At 44.5% G+C, this 19,454-nt stretch overlaps 2 protein-coding genes across 6 annotated transcripts in view; one reads left to right on the forward strand and one right to left on the reverse strand.

Annotated features, from left to right (window-relative positions):
• Positions 1 to 19,454, reverse strand: part of LOC136376350 (zinc finger protein 1 homolog) — a 172,870-nt gene that overhangs the window by 109,013 nt on the left and 44,403 nt on the right. The window lies entirely within an intron of this gene.
• The window catches only part of LOC136376342 (putative postmeiotic segregation increased 2-like protein 3), a 182,649-nt gene continuing 166,984 nt past the window's right edge, over positions 3,790 to 19,454 (forward strand). For 2 of the 5 annotated variants that reach the window (XR_010746169.1, XR_010746168.1), the window contains exons 1-5: positions 3,790 to 4,261; positions 5,257 to 5,316; positions 10,406 to 10,532; positions 11,077 to 11,172; positions 14,937 to 19,197. Coding sequence is in view for 1 of the 5 variants with exons in the window: in XM_066342306.1 (XP_066198403.1) it covers positions 5,302 to 5,316; positions 10,406 to 10,532; positions 11,077 to 11,172 (238 nt within the window). In the remaining 4 variants the exon portion in view is untranslated. The remainder of the gene's footprint in view (positions 4,262 to 5,256; positions 5,317 to 10,405; positions 10,533 to 11,076; positions 11,173 to 14,936; positions 19,198 to 19,454) is intronic. The other 3 variants (XR_010746171.1, XM_066342306.1, XR_010746170.1) reach the window with 2 other exon arrangements.

A 19,454-nucleotide genomic window follows, 5' to 3' on the forward strand; every position in this document is an offset into this window, starting at 1 on the left:
AAACCTATCCCCGAATACAGACAGGTTTCCTCTCTGGCTTCTCTCCACTCAGTTACGTGTACAGAGCTGTTTCCAGCTCCTGAATGTCTGCATCTGTTGAGCTATTCCAGTGGCCTGGGAGTACCCCATGATGTCACTCCTCACTTCTTCGGTCTCTCTCGTCTCCCCTGCCACAGCGCTGGCCTAAAATATGCCTGCACCCACAGCTGTTTTCCTTCCCTGACCACCTGCGTTCTCACGGAGCTCAATTTGTTGTATAATGAATACTGGGGTGGTCCTTGTCTCTGGTTCTTTGGAGGAAGCCCCTACATCTTTGTAATTTCCTTAGTGAAAGGAATGTCTGCTACCTGTACTGGGCCCCCTTGGAGCACACCTGGGTTTATGCTAATTAATGGGTGACCCAGGGTCCGGGCCAGTCAGGCCTGAGAGACCAATTTTGTGATTTCGGATCAGGGATTAGAGCCCCATCTCCGGGATGGAGAGGGGCTGGTGATTGAAGAGATCGTGTTTACATAATGAAACCCCAATAAAAACCCAGGTTACCAAAGCTCAGGTGAGCTTCTCTGGTCGGTGAAATACATCTGTGTGCTGCGAAGGAGGCAGAACCTGGGCATATGGAAGCTTGGTATCTGGAACCGTTCCATTACTTTCTGATGTTCCCATCTCCCAGGATGCTTTCCTCCGCGATCCAGTATTCACGTTATTAGCCCTTCTTCGTCACGTCCATTTCATTTAACAACGGTAGCTCTTCCTTCTCTTCTCTTTTGCCGCAGAAATTTCTCCAATACCCCCACGGTTCCTACTTCAATACAGTCTCTAGATTTTCCTTCCTCCACGTAAAACTGGAATTAAAGTACGGAATACGCTGTATATTCTCTTGTGCCTGCGGGTCCTCTTTCCAGTAAACAGCCTATTTCCAGGACAGCCTGTTTTGTTGAGTCACCTGTCCTTTATTTTCAATTTCGGACAATTCTCTAGGTACCTGTGGTGCTTTCTTCCTTCTTTCTAACCAACTCTGAGGTGGCATGGCAGCTGTGGTTCACAGAGCAGAGAGCCAGAGAGGCGCAGAGGGCACTCCGGCCTCCCGCTGAGCGCCAGTCAGTGCACGAGGGGAGATGAGACCTGGAGATTAGGGACCCAGGACGGTGAGCCTGCTGCCCATGGTAACCACAAGACTTCCAAGGTGCTTGACGCAGCTTCCATACTTTGATAAGAAATGGAAAAGAACATAGAGGAATGCGCCCTGCAGTTTTCCTGGCTCAGCCCCAGAGATGTGGTGTCTTAGCGGAGCCCAAGCCCTATGTTGATCAGGCGATCAAGCGTCCCTGATTCGACTTCCGCAGGCAGTGGGACACTCCTGCTTATCAGCAGGGCTGGCAGCCTTTTCAAGACTACTCTTGAGGCGGCTATGAGGATTCTACTTATCAGTGCCGACACTAATTGCCACCGGAGGAAAGACACGAGACTGACACACAAAGTTAGTTGCAAGAATTATATAGGCAATTTATTATTTACAAAAATTTTTGGCGTGCCTGGTTATAGCTTAAGGGGGCCCTGTCGGCATGCTCCTCTCGGCTGTCTTTGGTCAGAGCTCAGAGCGGCGTGGAGACAGTCCACGTTCACGTTGGAGTCTGGGCGACTACCGCAGCAGGGGGGCCCCTCAGCTTTAGTACTTTTTCTGGCCAATGTCTTTAAACAGGTGTTAATTTATAGGATTATTATTTCAAATTACTTTTTTGGGAGTTCCTTGCAGGGAGCCCTTTTTATGTTAATTTATTGAAATGTCACATTAAGCCTTTTTTTTTTTTTTTTTTTTTTTTTTTTTTTTTTACACAGACAGAGAGAGAGTCAGAGAGAGGGATAGACAGGGACAGAGAGATGAGAAGCATCAATCATTAGTTTTCATTGCACATTGCAACACCTTAGTTGTTCATTGATTGCTTTGTCATATATGCCTTGACCGGGGGTTTTCAGCAGACCGAGTAACCCCTTGCTCAAGCCAGCAACCTTGGGTCCAAGCTGGTGAGCCTTTGCTCAAACCAAATGAGCCCGCGCTCAAGCTGGCGACCTTGGGGTCTCGAACCTGGGTCCTCGGCAGCCCAGTCCAACGCTCTATCCACCGCGCCACCACCTGGTCAGGTACATTAAGCCACTTTTAAGATGTTTTTAGGGAAGCTTCTTGTTTATGTTAACTTACAGAGTTATGACATTAAGCCATTTTTTACTTATGTATAATTTTATGCATACACTAACGGCCTTGTTTGAAAGTCAGAGTCTATTATATTTGCACACACTATATTAATTCCTATCCAGACGGCATAACTTTAATTTCCTTAATTAATTTTAATATTATATTTTAATTCTTTTTATATATTTTCCATATTTTTAGTATTTCTATATATTGAACTACTATAACATTATATTATTATAACACGTGGTCAATGTCACTCCCATTCCAGCCTTCCAAAAGTGAGAATTCAGGAACAGGCCACACTGAATACCAGCAAGAACTGAAAGAGACCGTTCTTGGCTATGCAGCCATGTCCAGGAGCAACTCTGGACAAGTACAGGTTTTGTGCAAGATTAGTTTAATGTTGCAGGTCGCATTCAAGGAAGATAATACCCCTACCTCTGTCACCATGGGACTTTAGGCTGGGTGATAGGCACCTTGCTCTGAGCTGTAACTACCTACTTGTCATGGAGCTTTCAGAGGTTTCTGTTTTCCTTGGGATAAAGCAATTGACTAGCACATGTGGCCATTCAATATACTAGGTGAATTTATAATGGACTATGAATAAATGTATAGGAAATGGTGCTGCCCTTTCACATGAGGCGAATTACCGTTTTAACTTGAGAGAATATCTGTAATGATTGTACCTACTGAGCTATATGAAAAGAGGAGATCCATTTCTTTCTCTGCAAACTCATTAGTGGTTCTCTACCATGTGCCACAGAGTGGTTCTCTACCATTCAGTGGTTATTAAACAACAAACAAAACTGTTTACTTTATTTCTGCATTTGTGGAAATGACTTATTTTGGATCGCAGGAGATTTTATTTTTAATCCCGCCCCCCTTCCCACCAGCTTTTTAAAAACAATTGGCCAAAATCACGGTTGTATTATTTCACCACAAAGAGGTGGTAATCATTGTTCTTATGATCCCATTTTTGAAAAGTGACACCTTTACCCAACAATCCTCCTTGAGAAGCAAGATCCTCTCACTTTTTTCAGGTTGTATTTTCTAATGTTTTACAGTTTTTATTTATTAGTATTGTAGACGAGCTACAATTTTTGTTTTGTTTTCCTTCCTTGAAGGAAACATACACCCATGGGTAATAATATTTTATGTCATGACTGGGCATTTACTGATTCCTAGTATTTTAAACTTGTAGTGTTTCATTTAAGTGGACTACATACCTCTCTCCTTTCCTCTCTCCTGGTTTTTGGGGAATCTCTAACCGGAAAGATCCCAGAGCAAGGAAAGGACCTGGATTCAAGGACACAATCACACAGGCGACAGCTTTCCTTGATCCCTAACAGGAGCGAAAACAAAGGGCAAATTGGGGTCCGGATGGCGAATTCCTTCTGCACAGCGCCTGTTACCAGCTGGAAGAGGTGGAGACTATTAAGACGTTCCCTAACTTGACGGCACGTAGACTCATGGGAAATAGAGTCCTGGTATTCGTCCCGTTATCCCGGGCGGGTCCTGGCAAACGGATTTCCGGCGGCCTCCAGCGCATGTGCACCTCGGCCTATGTGCGTGTGGGCGCAGGCGCAGTGCCGCCGCGCTGCTGTCGCTTCCTGTCCGTGCCCAGGTCACTGTTGGCCGTGCTTCCCAGGCTGTGGCCTCCGTTGGGCGAGGATCGCGGGGCCTACGGGGCTGGACGCTGTCCGGTGTGGCCGCCACCCAGCGTGCGCGGGGCTGTGCGGGCAAGGGTTCGCGCGGGCGGGCGGATCTCGAGCGGGGACCGCCGAGGCGACCCCGGAGCCCGCGGGCCAAGCCCAAGGAGCTGGGCGGCGGCGGCGGCGGGGTCCGGAACCGGCCCGTCTGCATCGCGGCGAGCCGGCCGAGGTGCGCGGACGGGGAGGCCCCGGGAGGGACGTTCTCCTGCGTGGGTTTGCCCTGTAGGCCCAGAGCCGGCCCCTCGGGGACGCGGCCTTGGGAGGCGCAGCGGCGGGGACCCCGGGAGGGAAGAGCCGGAGGAGCAGCCGGGCCCCGGAGCCTCGAGAGCCTCGGGGCAGATCAGCGAGTCCCGCCGGGGTAGGTCGTGCGTGTGCAGCCCCTGGGCCGTTCTGGGTCATCCCGCCCGCGGTGAGCAGGACTAGGGGACTCGCCCCGACCGAGGACACGAGCGAGTGCACGGGGTGTTGACCGCTTCCCGAGGTCCGCGTGTCTGGGCTGGCGGGCAGCGGCAGGCTGCCCCGGAGGGGACGCTTCCCTGGGACTTGTGCATTCCCGGTGTCCGGGGAGAGTTGGGGAGAGGGAGTGGTCACAGCCTGGGCTGCGGACGTGCGTGTTCCCACCTCCCGACACACTCAGCACCCCTTTCTCCGCCTCTCGCCCTCCCCAGGTTCCACACGTGTCTCTAAATGTCCGTCAGGACCTTTGTTCTCTGAGCTAAGTGTGTGCCTATTCCCCTCGGCTCTGCCCTGTGCAGTCACAGTGCAGCTCAGGATAAGGCTGCAAGGTTCTGTCCTGCGGCCTCGGTGACCGAGATTGAGCCCGGGAAGGCGGTGGCTTGTCCCAGGTGTCTGGGTCAGTAGGCGGGATTGCTAACAGGATTCGGAATCCCAGTCCCAGCGGCGTGTCCACTGTATTACAGTTTTAATAAAAGATTAACGTGCAGCACTAAACAAGTTTAGTCAGATAATCAAAACCATTCCATTTTTAAGAGCTTATATTCCGGTTCCTGTGGATTCTTTGATGTTTAGCAATTGAAGGAAACATTAAGAAAATATGTTAACAGTATATAATGGGATTACCACCCCCACCTTTTATTTATTGGTAGCCAAGTATTTGAAAAAGGAGTCAATGTTTATGTTGGCCAGCGGAAGTAACCTCTCCAATTGCTTCTGATCCTTTTGGTATTACAATGGGTCAGGTGTGTGTTTCTCCTCTAACACCCTTTTCACCCCTTTTGAGTGTTCACAGGGTGTCAATTTATTGAGCTTTCTTTGGTGATTCTTATGCAAGAACTTCCTGGCTATGCAGGCCAGGTTACACATGACTTTAATTACTTGTTTCTTCTCCCATAGGTCCACTGTTAACAATCTCTGCCCTTTTCCAAGAGCAGCAAAAAAATGCATGAATCCCAGGTGAGTTTTCCCACGTTGCTCTGTAATACATTTTAGGAAGTTTATAAGGATCTGTGCTTTAAAATGGGAACATAGAACTAGATCAAAGACGTTATATAAAATGCAGTTATGAGATCAGCACCAAGAATCTTCGTCAAATTCACATATGCAGATAGTGTGATTGAAGTCGAGCTGCCAATGTGACCGATGGCCTTGACCATCCATTACATGGTTTGTGTAGACTGTAAGAGGAGAAACCGTTGTTTTACTTGTGGGTTATAAAGATTTCCTAGGACTTGGAAAGTTTTCCTTAATAATGTTGATATAATGTAGATACCTTTTGTAATGACAGCTGGGAAATCATTGCAATGGATGGATTACACTTGCTTTTGTGAGTAGTCGGCCTTCTGCCCAAGAATTTGGTGCTTATGATTTGTCCAGGCACTTAAATATTCTAATCCAAACAGATGAATTTCCATTTTTACTGTTTAATCCAGGGATGAAACTGAAGTCATGGGACAATGATCTGCTCATCCTTCAGATATTTTTGGTAGTCTGTTTGTTCGGTTGCCCAGCAAACAGCACAAAAAGGATTCTCTAGTAAAGATGTCCTCGCTGGTCATTCCTGCTTCAATCTCAGTGTCTTGGCTTTGTCCTTACCACTTTCCTGCATCTGTTGGTAAAGATCAGCAGTGACCTAATTATAGTCAAACCCAGCGGATGTTTTCCAGTCCTTTTCTCATGTGACCATTCATTTCCCTTTCCATCTGTTACTTCTAAACTGATATTTTCTCCCTATACTTGGCTTTTAAAAAAATTTACTTGTATTTCTGTATGTGTCGTTGAATGATGAGTCTTTCAAAAGGTGGGTGGGGATAACTCACAACCAATGTTGAATTTCAGTTATCTAATTTTTTTTTTTTTGGTTTATTTTTTTCATGCAGGATACAAGTAGGCTCTGTATGTTTCGGTTGGTGGATAGGTCTTTTAAATCTTTTAATAGTAACTCTTCCTTTATGTTTCCTGTTATTGCTTTGCATTTGTTGTTTTGAAGAAATTGGGTTGTTTATCCTGTTTCCCACAGTCTGGATTGTGTTGATTGCATTGCCATCTGTTTTAACATTACTTTTTGTTTTGTTTTGTTTTGTTTTAATTCCCTGTACACCTTGTGAAACTGATAAATCTAGACATTTACTCTGATTTAGGTTCCTTTCTTTGGCCAGACTGTTGTCCATGACATTTGTCTTCTTTCTTTTGGAGGCCTGGATTATCTTCCTGTCTCGGCTTTGTGATGTTCGCTAGCATCTGCTCTGTTGATAGATGTTCGTTGCCATGGTCCGCTGATTCATTAGGGGAGACCAAATGGTGATACACTTCATTACTGTTTCTCCTTTATTCACTAGCAGGAATACTTTTGTGAAGAAAAACATCTCTTCACTTGGTTCAGTGATTCATACAGGAAAAACAATTTTCAAAATACTGAACAGGCTCCTGAGTGACAGGATTTTATGTATGTCTCATTTTGTTGTTGTTACCAGCTCACAGGTTTAAATGAATTTAAGTATTTTGGTATGTTGATGTTGTCACTCCTTTGGATGTGTAAGTGGGTCCATCTTCAAATCCCTTCATGTATAAGTTGCTGAGTTCTTTTGAAACATTCTCCATGTATTTGATAGCATTCTCTCTTTTTTTTTTTTTTTTTAATTTTTCTGAAGTGAGTAGCAGGGAGGCATACAGACTCCCGCATGTGCCCGACCAGGATCCACCTGGCATGCCCACGAGGGAGCGATGCTCTACCCATCTGGGGTGTTGCTCCATTGTAGTCAGAGTCATTCTAGTGCCTGAGGAGGCCATGGAGCCGTCCTCAGCTCCTGGGTCAACTTTGCTCCAATGGAGCTTTGGCTGTTGAAGGGGAAGAGAGAGAGAGACAGAGAGAAAGGAGAAGAGAGGGTGGAGAAGCAGATGGGCGCTTCTCCTGTGTGCCCTGGCCGGGAATCGAACCTGAGACTTCCACACGCCGGGCTGATGCTCTACCACTGAGCCAACCAGCCAGGGTCAATAGCATTCTCTTTTAGTCAACATTTTATTTAAATAAAAAAAACCCTACAAATTACAGAACAGTTACAAGAATTGTACAAGAGCTCCCATGGGTTTTTTTTGCTAGGACACTCCAGCTTTTGACATTTTTCTACACTTGATTGTTTTCTCTCGTGTGTCTACTCATTTTTTTCTGAACCATTTGAGAGTGGGTGTCATGTCATGTCCCTTTACCCTATAATTAATATTTCCGATTTAACCTTCTGAGATCAAGAGTATTCTCTTACATATCCATGGCACAGTTACTGAATTTAGGAAATTTAACATTGATATAATACTCTAATCCAATCCACAATTTATGTTTGCCAGTAATTTCCTTTTTTATTTCTAGTAGTGGATCCAGTCCAGGATGATAAATTACAGTTTGCTTTCGTGGGTTTTTTTGGATTTGTTTTGAGAGAGAGAGACAGGAACATGGAGCTGCTCCTGCATGTGCCCCAGTGGGGGAACCAAACTGGCACCTCAGTGTTACTAAGGTGATATGGTAGTTTGGCTTGCTGTCAGTTCCTTTTTCTTTTAAAAGTTGTGGACAGTTCTCCATGAGAAACAATGCCAATTACCAAGGATCTAGTGTAATATTTTTCTTCTGTAGCTATTTTGGATTTTTTTTTTTTCTTCTCCTTTGGATATTTTTATCAGGAAACTGCTGAATCTCTGTGTCTTTTCCCCATTATTCTTCTTTGCATATTACATGACCCTTTTTTTTTTTTTTTATTCATTTTAGAGAGGAGAGAGAAAGGGAGAGAGAGAGAGACAGAGAGGGAGAGAGAGAGGAGAGAGAGACAGAGAGAAAAGGTGGGGAGGAGCTGGAAGCATCAACTCCCATATGTGCCTTGACCAGGCAAGCCCAGGGTTTCGAACCGGCGACCTCAGCATTTCCAGGTCGACGCTTTATCCACTGCGCCACCACAGGACAGGCCTACATGACCCTTTTTGATAAAGTGAGCCTAACAGGAGTCTTCAGCTCAGGTATCATTTTCAGTTCTACCTGTAATATTTCCTGCTGTTCCTCCCCCACGTCTGCCTTTCTGAAAATGTAGGATCTATCGGATCTGGCTTTCTTATCTCAAATTTTATTTCATTACTTAAGTTTCTTATTTTCTGAGAGACTTCCTCAATTATATATTCTGTGACTAACTTGTTATTCAAGCTTCTTATTTCAGGATTTTGAAAAAGTTCAATAATTCAATCTTTAATGTCTAAGTATTCTCTGGTGGCTATTTCTCAGTAGAATGTTCTCATTTTATGGAAGCAATATCCTGCTAAGTGTATTGAAAATATAAATCAATGCAAAATAATGTAAGCTGTTTCCTCCATGAATTTTGTTCTTTTGTTATTGGGTTGTTCATCTTAATGCTTATCTTTTCTATTTATGTTGTTTTTCTCAGCTGATGACTTCTGACTTTTTTACTTTCGGTTTTTGAGAGAATAATTACTGGAACTAAGGCGAATGTACTGAATGAGGGCCGCCCTCGGCTCCACTCTCCTCTGTGGGGGTGGCTGTGGCCAGGATGGCGGGGCTGGGTGTGTGATTAGAGCGCTGTCATTCATTTCTCTCTCCAGCTTTTTCATTGTGGTAAACTGCAGCTAACACAAAATTTGCTATCTTAACCGTCTTTAAATGACATAGTTCAGTGGCATTAAGTCCATTCCTACTGTTGTACAGCTGTCACCACTACCATCTCGAGAGCTTCTCAGCTTGCAAAACTGAAACTGTCCCTGTTAAACACTAACTCCCCATTTCTTCCCAGTCCCCAGCAACCTGCCTTCTCCCTGTCTGTGAACCTGATTCCACTAAGTACCTGTGTTAAGTGGATCATACAGTATTTGTCTCTTTGTAACTGGGTTACATAATGTCCTTGACGTTCATCCATGTGGTAGCATCTGTCAAAATCTACTTTTTTTTTTGGTATTTTTCTGAAGCTGGAAATGGGGAGAGACAGTCAGACAGACTCCCGCATGCGCCCGACCGGGATCCACCCAGCATGCCCACCAGGGGCGACGCTCTGCCCACCAGGGGGCGATGCTCTGCCCCTCCGGGGCATCGCTCTGCTGCGACCAGAGCCACTCTAGCGCCTGGGGCAGAGGCCAAGGAGCCATCCCCAGCGCCCGGGCCATCTTTGCTCCAATGGAGCCTTGGCTGCGGGAGGGGAAGAGAGAGTCAGAGAGGAAGGAGGGGGGGGGTGGAGAAGCAAATGGGCGCTTCTCCTATGTGCCCTGACCGGGAATCGAACCCGGGTCCCCCGCACGCCAGGCCGACGCTCTACCTCTACCGCTAAGCCAAGCGGCCAGGGCCTCAAAATCTCCTTTTTTAAGGCCAGATCATGTTCCATGATGTGTATATACCACCTTTTGCTTATCCATTCATAATGGACACTTGGGTGACTTCCACATTATGGCAGTGGGAGTAGCGCTTCCAGCCCTGCTCTCAGGTTTCTGGAGTATAGACCCAGAGGCAGAGTGGCTAGGTCTTTTTTGATTTTTTGAGGAACCACCATACCGTGTCCACAGCAGCTGCACAATTTTACATTCCCACCAACAGCACACAAGGGTTCCACTTTCTCCAATACTTGTTGTTTGGACAAGGTGACATTGCTCAGGTCGCTTTAGGTCAACAGTAGTTTTCTGAGAGTTGCCTCTAGGAAGAACACCATGTCCAGCATGGGTCGAGTTGCCTGTGACCTGGTTTACCTGAGTCGGTCTCGGAGTACACCTCGATCGCTGCCATCCCATCTGGCTTATTGTTTGTGGCCCCAAAACTCAGGTTCTGCGATTGTAAAATCAGAAAACAGTTTTTCTTTAGTTTAAGGGATTATTGATTGATTGATTGATTGATTGACACAAGGAGGGGCCCAAGGGCCATGTGTTTCCAATATGGTTTGTTTTCCTTCCACAACCTGTAACCCAAAAGGGTGTACAGCATTCCTAGTTGACTTTACTCGTGAGCTCGGTAAGCTCCTGTCCCCTGATGTCCTGTCCGCATCACTCAATTCCGACCATGGTGCTTTTCCAGGAGCCAGTGTCATTCAAGGACGTGGCCGTGGACTTCACCCAGGAGGAGTGGCAGCAGCTGGACCCTGCTGAGAAGACGACCTACAGGGACGTGATGCTGGAGAACTACAGCCACCTCGTCTCCGTCGGTGAGGAGAGCTGCTTTCTGGATCGCTGTGTGCGGGCCTCTAGTGCAGTGATTTCAGGCTCGAGTTTGAAGAAATAAGTGATAAAACCATTTATTCCTTTTTGGCACCAGGCCATCAAGTTCTATTTTGATAAGGTACAAAATAGGCCACCTTAGACAGAGAGAGAGAGACAGGGACAGACACACAAGAAGGGAGAGAGATGACAAGCATCAATTCTTTGTTGCGACACCTTAGTTGTTCATTGATTGCTTTCTCATATGTGCCTTGACCCGGGGGTTCCAGCTGAGCCAGTGACCTCTTGCTGAAACCAGTGACCTTACGCTCAGGCCAGCGACCATGGGGTCGTTTCTATGATCCCACAGTCAAGCCAGATGAGCCCACACTCAAGCCGTCGACCTTGGGGTTTTGAACCTGGGTCCTCAGTGTCTTAGGCCGACGCTCCATTCTCTGTGCCGCCGCCTGGTCAGGCTGTCATGCAGCCCGTTCTGCGTGGAGGTGTGGAAGCCGAGAGCCAGTCTGAGCCGTCTCTGTTTCCCACACACAGGGTACGACAGCACCAAGCCCAATGTGATTGTCAAGTTGGAGCAGGGAGAAGAGCCGTGGGTGGCAGAAGGTGACTTTCCTTGTCAGAGTTGTCCAGGTAAGTTAGTAGAATGTTCACTACATTTTTGGAACAGTCCCCCAGACCCTTGGGAGTGACCGGTGTCGTCTCTGGGCCTCGGATGCCCTAGGTCACGGCTCCCAGGACCCGGACAGACGCTTCCTCCAGCTCGTGCACATAGGCTCCTCTGTGGTTCCCCTGTGACTTCCCTGTTCAGGACAGTCCGTGCTCACCAGGACCGAGGCCCCAGCACCCCTCTGGCCCTTGCATTCCCAGTAACTAACTTACTCCTCGTTACCACAGAATTCCTTCATCCTCAGGCACTCAAAGTCTGACAGAAAGTTTACTGGCGACTCTCATGTTTGTTCTTTTTGTCTTCCATTCTGTTTTCTTGCGTGCTGTGGCATCTCAGACTTCTTCTCCGCCTTCGGTTTCTCCCCTTGCTCCGTGCACTTGGATGCCAGCCCCGTCCCCTCCCGAAGGCACGAGGCCAGTCACCGCCTCACCGAGGGGTAGGCGTGCAGTTTGGGGGTGCTAGCCGCTGCTCCGGAGAGGCGGCCTCTGCGGACCTGGCGCCGTGGCATGGCTGGGCCTTCCTCTTCGCCCACGTGCTCCCTGGGCCCGTCTGCCCGCCAGCCCCCGTCCACAGCCGACGTTCAGGAAGTGGGAGCTCATCAGCGGGTCTGCCCACTCTCGCCTTCCTCGGGAGTGCTGCCCCTGGGAGCAGCTTTCCACTTGACTTTTCTTTGAATCCCTTTAAAGGGTTCATCTAGTCTCAACTTTTAGGACTTTTTATTTGTATTTATGCTGCTAGTCCAAATTGCTACATAATACCTTTAGCCTGTGGTCTAGCGGATTATTTTACCTGGCAGATGACAGCCCACTCCTTCTTTCTCAGAGAGAGCTTTCCAAGATCGCTAGTTCTGTGATCTTTCTCACCTCCGTTTATTTATTTCATGTGCAAGTTGTTTGAACAAGAGCGTGAGCACAGACTTCCTGGAGCAGGTGTTTTTGGAAGACGAGTGCAGTGCTAGTTTGAATTTTAAATGTGTATTGTAGATCCAAGTAATGAAAAAATCTTATCTTACCCGTGAATGATAACCTCTCTGTTTTTTTCTGATAGTTTTGGGGGCTTTTGGGCTCAGGATGTTGTAGATTTTGGAGCACAGAGCTGTCAGTGTTGCATTGACTATGCTTGAGAGCAGCTAACAATAGTTTAGAGCAGGGGTCGGGAACCTTTTTGGCTGAGACAGCCATGAACGCCACATATTGTAAAATGTAATGCCTTGAGAGCCATACAACGACCCGTTTACGTTACGTATTATTCAATAAAAATTTGGTGTTGTCCCAGAGGACAGCTGTGATTGGCTCCCGCCACCCGCAACCATGAACATGAGCAGTAGGAAATGAACAGGTTGTAATACATGAGAATGTTTTATATATATATATATATATATATATATATATATATATTTTTTTTTTTTTTTTTTTTTTTTGTATTTTTATGAAGCTGGAAACGGGGAGAGACAGTCAGACAGACTCCCGCATGCGCCCGACCGGGATCCACCCGGCACGCCCACCAGGGGCGACGCTCTGCCCACCAGGGGGCAATGCTCTACCCCTCCGGGGCGTCGCTCTGCCGTGACCAGAGCCACTCTAGCGCCTGGGGCAGAGGCCAAGGAGCCATCCCCAGCGCCCGGGCCATCTTTTGCTCCAATGGAGCCTTGGCTACAGGAGGGGAAGAGAGAGACAGAGAGGAAGGGGGGGGGGGGGGTGGAGAAGCAAATGGGCGCTTCTCCTATGTGCCCTGGCCGGTAATCGAACCCGGGTCCCCCTCACACCAGGCCGACGCTCTACCACTGAGCCAACCGGCCAGGGCCTGTTTTATATTTTTAACATTTTTTTTATTAAAGATTTGTCTGCAAGCCAGATGCAGCCATCAAAAGAGCCACATCTAGCTCGCGAGCCATAGGTTCTCGACCCCTGGTTTAGAGGTTCCAAAAATCTGTAATATGCCTGACCTATGGTGGTGCAGTGGATAAAGTGTTGACCTGGAAATGCTGAGGTTGCCGGTTCGAAACCCTGGGCTTGCCTGGTCAAGGCACATATGGGAGTTGATGCTTCCAGCTCCTCCCCCCTTCTTCCTCTCTGTCTCTCCTCTCTAAAAGTGAATAAATAAAAATAAAAAAAAAATCTGTAATATACCTAGATAAAAACTAATATTTTAGGGACAACTTTAGGAACCTGGTATTTAAAATTTTTTTTAATTTTTTTTATTTTTTGGTATTTAAAATTTTACACTAAATGAAACCCAAGAGTATGGGAACTCTTGTTCATATTCAGAATCAAGTTACAGTAAGCTACAGTGTGGTATTAGGGTCATGTCAGGTTTTAGGAAATTTAAGACAGGAAATTGAAAGAAAATTAATCATGAAACTTAATGTGCATTTTGTTTTGTGTCAAACCATTCTGAGCAGATGACATGTGCTAACTCAGTTAGTCTGTCCCCACCCCTGCGACTAGGCACTGTTGTCTGCATTTCAGGAGAGAGAAAAATGCGTCACGGGTAAGCCACTTGCCCAAGTCCGCCCCAGCCTGTGACGTGTTTGACTCGGGGTTCCAGGGCTCCTCACCACTGTGCTCTGTTCAAACAAGTTCAGTGAGCGTTAAATAAGATGGTCAACCCTTCAGAGAGCTGATCTTATTGGCAAGACTTCTTGCTGTCTGGCCTTTCTTACGTCTTTGGGGCATTTATGTGCCAGGATTTCTCCTTTTTCTGGTGAATCTGATCAGGACCACGGAGTTGGGGCCCTGGTTATGGGACTATCTTTATACATGAGGAAAATGAAGCTTTTAGAATGTTTATTTGGATTTCTGTGCAGAATAGAAAGACAAATATTTTGGAAGGATCTACGCTAGTGAGGATGTTACCATGGTAGTCTTGTTATGAAGTAATATCTTACAGTTTAATAAAAATTATAATCTATCTCTCCCAAATGTAATTCCTACCTGAATGTTTCCTTTGAACATACATTCAGTAATTGTTCTTACACTGACCTCATTTGCTCTGATTTCTGCCTGGATCTAACACTCTTTCAATGAGTTTGTCCTCTGCTCATGATGTCTAGTGTTTATTTTACCTTTATATCAAAGTTTTGAACTTTTTTTTTTTTTAAGAGACAGAGAGAGTGTCAGAGAGAGGGATAGATATGGACAGACAGGAACAGAGAGAGATGAGAAGCATCAATTATCAGTTTTTCATTGCAACAGCTTAGTTGTTCATTGATTGCTTTCTCATATGTGAGGGTCTTCAGCAGACCTAGTAACCCCTTGCTCAAGCCAGCAACCTTGGGTACAAGCTGGTAAGCTTTTTGCTCAAGCCAGATGAGCCCGTGCTCAAGCTGGTAACCTTGGGGTCTCAAACCTGGGTTCTCCGCATCCCAGCCCGACACTCTATCCACTGCACCACTGCCTGGTCAGGCTGAACATATTTTTAAAGTAACAAAGGTACTTGTGTTCAAAGTGAATTTATTCTCTCTTTACCCACTAATGCTGAGTCCTTTCTCACCTCATCCCTTCCCCATGCCTCCCTTAGCCCCACCCCTGTGTGTGTGTGTGTCTGTGTCTGTCTGTCGTATGACAAATCAAGGGGGAAAGAGGACTATACACTTGTAATTATTTTATTTGTGGAGATTAACCTAAAAGCCAGAGGCAACTCCACAAAAGGACACTTGAGGACCACTCCTGTTCTATAGCAAGTGTATTCAGATTCACAAGGTTTATTTAATTTTATTTCTTTTCAGAAGAAATTTCGAAAGTTGATATCATGGTAGACAGAATCCAAGGAAATGAAGATGAACGTTCAAGGCCAGCTGTTTATATCAATAACAAAACCCTGATTGAAGAGAGAGAGAATGCATTTGCTAAAACTTACAAAACAGAAGCAAGCCTTATTCATTCAAGCATATCTCGTAATTGTGTCTCATGTGGGAAAGATTTAGAGTCTAGTTCAGAATTAATTATTAGCGATGGAAGCTATGCAAGAAAGAAACCCCATGAGTGTCGTGAATGTGGGAACACACACCATGGAGAGAAGCCCTATGAATCTAATCAGAATGGGGAAGGCTTTTCTCCAAATGAAGAAAGTATTCTTCAGAAAATTAATATTTTAGAGAAACCCTTTGAATACAATGAATGTATGGAAGCCTTAGACAATGAAGCCGTTTTCATTACTCATAAGAGAGCTTACATGGGGGAGAAGCCCTATGAGTGGAACGATTCCGGACCAGACTTCCTCCAGATGTCAAACTTTAATATGTACCAGAGATCACAGATGGAACTGAAGCCCTTTGAATGCACTGAATGTGGAAAATCCTTCTGTAAAAAGTCAAAGTTTATTATACATCAGAGGGCCCACACAGGGGAGAAACCTTATGAATGTAACGTATGTGGCAAGTCCTTCAGCCAGAAGGGGACCCTCACTGTGCATCGGAGATCACACTTGGAGGAGAAGCCCTACAAATGCACCGAGTGTGGGAAAACCTTCTGTCAGAAGTTACATCTCACTCAGCATTTGAGAACTCACTCAGGAGAGAAGCCCTATGAATGTAATGAATGTGGCAAAACCTTCTGCCAGAAGACACATCTCACCCTACACCAGAGAAATCATTCAGGAGAGAGACCCTATCCCTGTAATGAATGTGGGAAATCCTTCTCCCGCAAGTCAGCCCTCAGTGACCATCAGAGGACACACACGGGGGAGAAACTTTATAAATGTAACGAATGCGGGAAGTCCTACTACCGAAAATCTACCCTTATTACACATCAGAGAACACACACAGGAGAGAAGCCCTATCAATGTAGTGAGTGCGGAAAATTCTTTTCTCGGGTGTCGTATCTCACTATACACTATCGAAGTCATTTGGAAGAGAAACCCTATGAATGTAATGAGTGTGGCAAAACCTTCAATTTAAATTCAGCCTTCATCAGACATCGGAAAGTACACACAGATGAGAAACCCCATGAATGTAGTGAATGTGGGAAGTTCACTCAGTTCTCGTATCTTACTGACCATCATACAACTCCCTTGGGAGAGAAACCCTATGGATGTAATGAATGTGGGAAAACCTTTTTTGAAAATTCAACCTTTGATGGGCACCAGTCACTTCCAAAAGGAGAGAAATCCTATGAATGCAATATATGTGGAAAATTGTTCTCTGATTTGTCATATTACACCATACATTACAGAAGTCATTCAGAAGAGAAACCCTATGGATGTAACGAATGTGGGAAAACTTTCTCCCATAATTCATCCCTCTTTAGACATCAGAGAGTACACACAGGAGAGAAGCCCTATGAGTGTTATGAATGTGGAAAGTTCTTTTCTCAGAAGTCGTATCTCACCATACATCATAGAATTCATTCAGGAGAGAAACCCTATGAGTGTAGTAAATGTGGGAAAGTCTTCTCTCGGATGTCCAATCTCACTGTACACTACAGAAGCCACTCGGGAGAGAAACCCTATGAATGTAACGAATGTGGAAAAGTCTTTTCTCAGAAATCATACCTCACTGTGCATTACAGAACTCATTCAGGAGAGAAACCCTACGAATGTAATGAATGTGGGAAAAAATTCCACCACAGATCAGCCTTCAATAGCCATCAGAGAATCCACAGGAGAGGGCATATGAATGTACTCGATGTGGGAAATCTCCTGTGAAGTCAAATCGCGTTTTAGAAAACCCTCTGAATATAATGATTTGGAGTCAGATACCGTGATCTGAGAGTTCATGTTTCTGAATGGGGGGAAACACTTAGGCATTAGATTCATATAGAGGAGAATCCGTAAGAAGGGAACCAGAAGCAAAGCCTTCATTCCAGCAAGATGCTACAACTCATTGGACACTAAATAATTTATATAGGATTAAACTTTATTTAATATTTATTTTGGATTCAAATTATATTTACATATCAGGGAATCATACCAAGGCAAAGTCTGTCAAAGTGATAAATGTGGGAAAATACTTTGTCTTGGACGTTGTTACACCAAAAGCCATATTTCTGATACAAAATCACATGCTTATAAGAAGCTATCACCTCTGAATAAACATTTATTGTATAAAATGAAGTTTTCAAATCATCAGGACTAGATAGTGAGGTCAGTAGTGTTAAATACCTACATTGAAGTTTCTATCATTTTTAAAAATGCAATCTAACAATTCTATGCAAGTTTGGATTTGAATAATTAGTGAAAAAGTAGTATTCTTATTTGAGTATTAAGATGGCAAAATGTTGAGATGTTTGACAGGTATAAAATAGTTAAATGCCTGATTATTCTTTAGAGGCATTTATAAATGGGTTTCTAATACAATAAATGCCTCATTGATAGTGATTTTTGTATTTTTAAACTACATTTGAGCAAAAGAGATTTTAAAACTATTTTTATAAACTATGTATAGATAATTTGAAATTAGGTCTGTTTCAATGAAAAAGGACAACTGTACTGTTCTTCCTCCATAAAATATGCCCACCGTTCATACCACTCTTATTTTTTAACCCATAAGTTTGATTGTGCAGTGTGCCAGTATGCCAGTATTGTGTAATTCAAATGTTATTTATACTTTTATTTGCTATGAATACAGTGTCATTTTGTACATTATTTCTAGCGTTTTGGGGACAAATTATTACAAGTTTTTAGCAGACATTTTCCATTAACTTGATGTCCTCTCTCCCTGTTTCCTTCATGGATGAGTTTGGTGTCTGTCATTTCTTCAGACGCTCAGAGGGGATATCCTGATGAGTCTGAACCAATCGTGATCATTCCATTCTGATCGCCAGTAACTTTTATAGTGGCTACACGACCCAGTCAGTCCTAGGCAAGCAGAGCAGTCAGATGTGTCTTCCTCCGAGAGTGTGAGGGTGTTTTAATAATAAAATGTCAATGACTGGAACACACCACATGAAGAAAAGGAATCTAGTACAGAGGAAGCTAATGTGGTAAAATCATTCATGTTCTTAGCAAACTATGGATAGAAAGAAGCTTCTTTTGTTGGATAAAGAGTATCTTAAACTACAATCAGCAGGATACCTAGTGGTGAAATATTGAAAGTTTTCTCCCAAGATTAAAAAACAAAAAAATAGACAAGGATATCTTCTGTCACTGATTTTCTTCAGTATTGTGCAGAAGGACCTAGCCAGGAAAGTAAGGCAAGAAACACAAAAGTCTGAAGGTTTAGAATGAAGTAAAACTTACTTGCAGATAACGTGACTTTGTACACAGAAAATTTTGAGGATTCTACACAGAATTAATATGTAAATTTAGCAAGGCCCCAGCATACAAGTTTATCATGAAAAATTGTTTTACAATAGTAGCATTGAACATAGAAAATGAAAAGTTTAGAGGTGATACCACTTACAATAGCATCAAAAATCTTTTAAGTGCCTAGGGAAAAGCTCACCTAACCATATTTTCAAGATTAAAAAAAACAATTACAAAACAGTGACATAGCTAGTTCATGGGTCCCAGGACAGTCCTTAAAAAACTGTCAATTTTTTTTAAGTCATATAGCTAATGCAGTATTAAAATCCTAATAAGTTCTTTAACTGAAATTTAGCTAATTCAAAAATTTGTGTGAAAATCCAAAAGACTGATAATAATCAAGGCTCTCTTCTAGACAAGACAGAGCAAGAGGGCTTATATTGCCAGATATCAATAGCAATACCTGTTATAAAGCCATAGAAGTTATGGTGGTGTGGTATTGGTGCAGAGATAAGTAACTGGACCTGTGGAACAATATTCTATACATAACATCACCACATAATGATGGTGATCACACTGTAATTTGGAAAAAGATGTTCTTTTCAGTACATGCTCTATCGATTAAACTTCATGATTTAGTAGCAAGTAGAAAACTTAAATGAGATAAATTGCAAATCTGAATACAAAAGGTAAAATAATAAAGCTATAAGAAGAAAGCTTGGGAGACTAACTTTATAGGAAACACACTTTTCTTAAGACTCTAAAAGCACTAAGTCAAAATAAAATGCATTAATTGGCTGTATTAGGTTTTATTTTTTTTATTTTATTTTTTTTTCATTTTTCTGAAGCTGGAAACAGGGAGAGACAGTCAGACAGACTCCCGCATGCGCCCGACCGGGATCCACCCGGCACACCCACCAGGGGCGACGCTCTGCCCACCAGGGGGCGATGCTCTGCCCATCCTGGGCGTCGCCATGTTGCGACCAGAGCCACTCTAGCGCCTGGGGCAGAGGCCACAGAGCCATCCCCAGCGCCCGGGCCATCTTTGCTCCAATGGAGCCTC

This window comes from Saccopteryx leptura, chromosome 6 (genome assembly GCF_036850995.1).
Source record: "Saccopteryx leptura isolate mSacLep1 chromosome 6, mSacLep1_pri_phased_curated, whole genome shotgun sequence".
Lineage (NCBI taxonomy): Eukaryota > Metazoa > Chordata > Mammalia > Chiroptera > Emballonuridae > Saccopteryx > Saccopteryx leptura.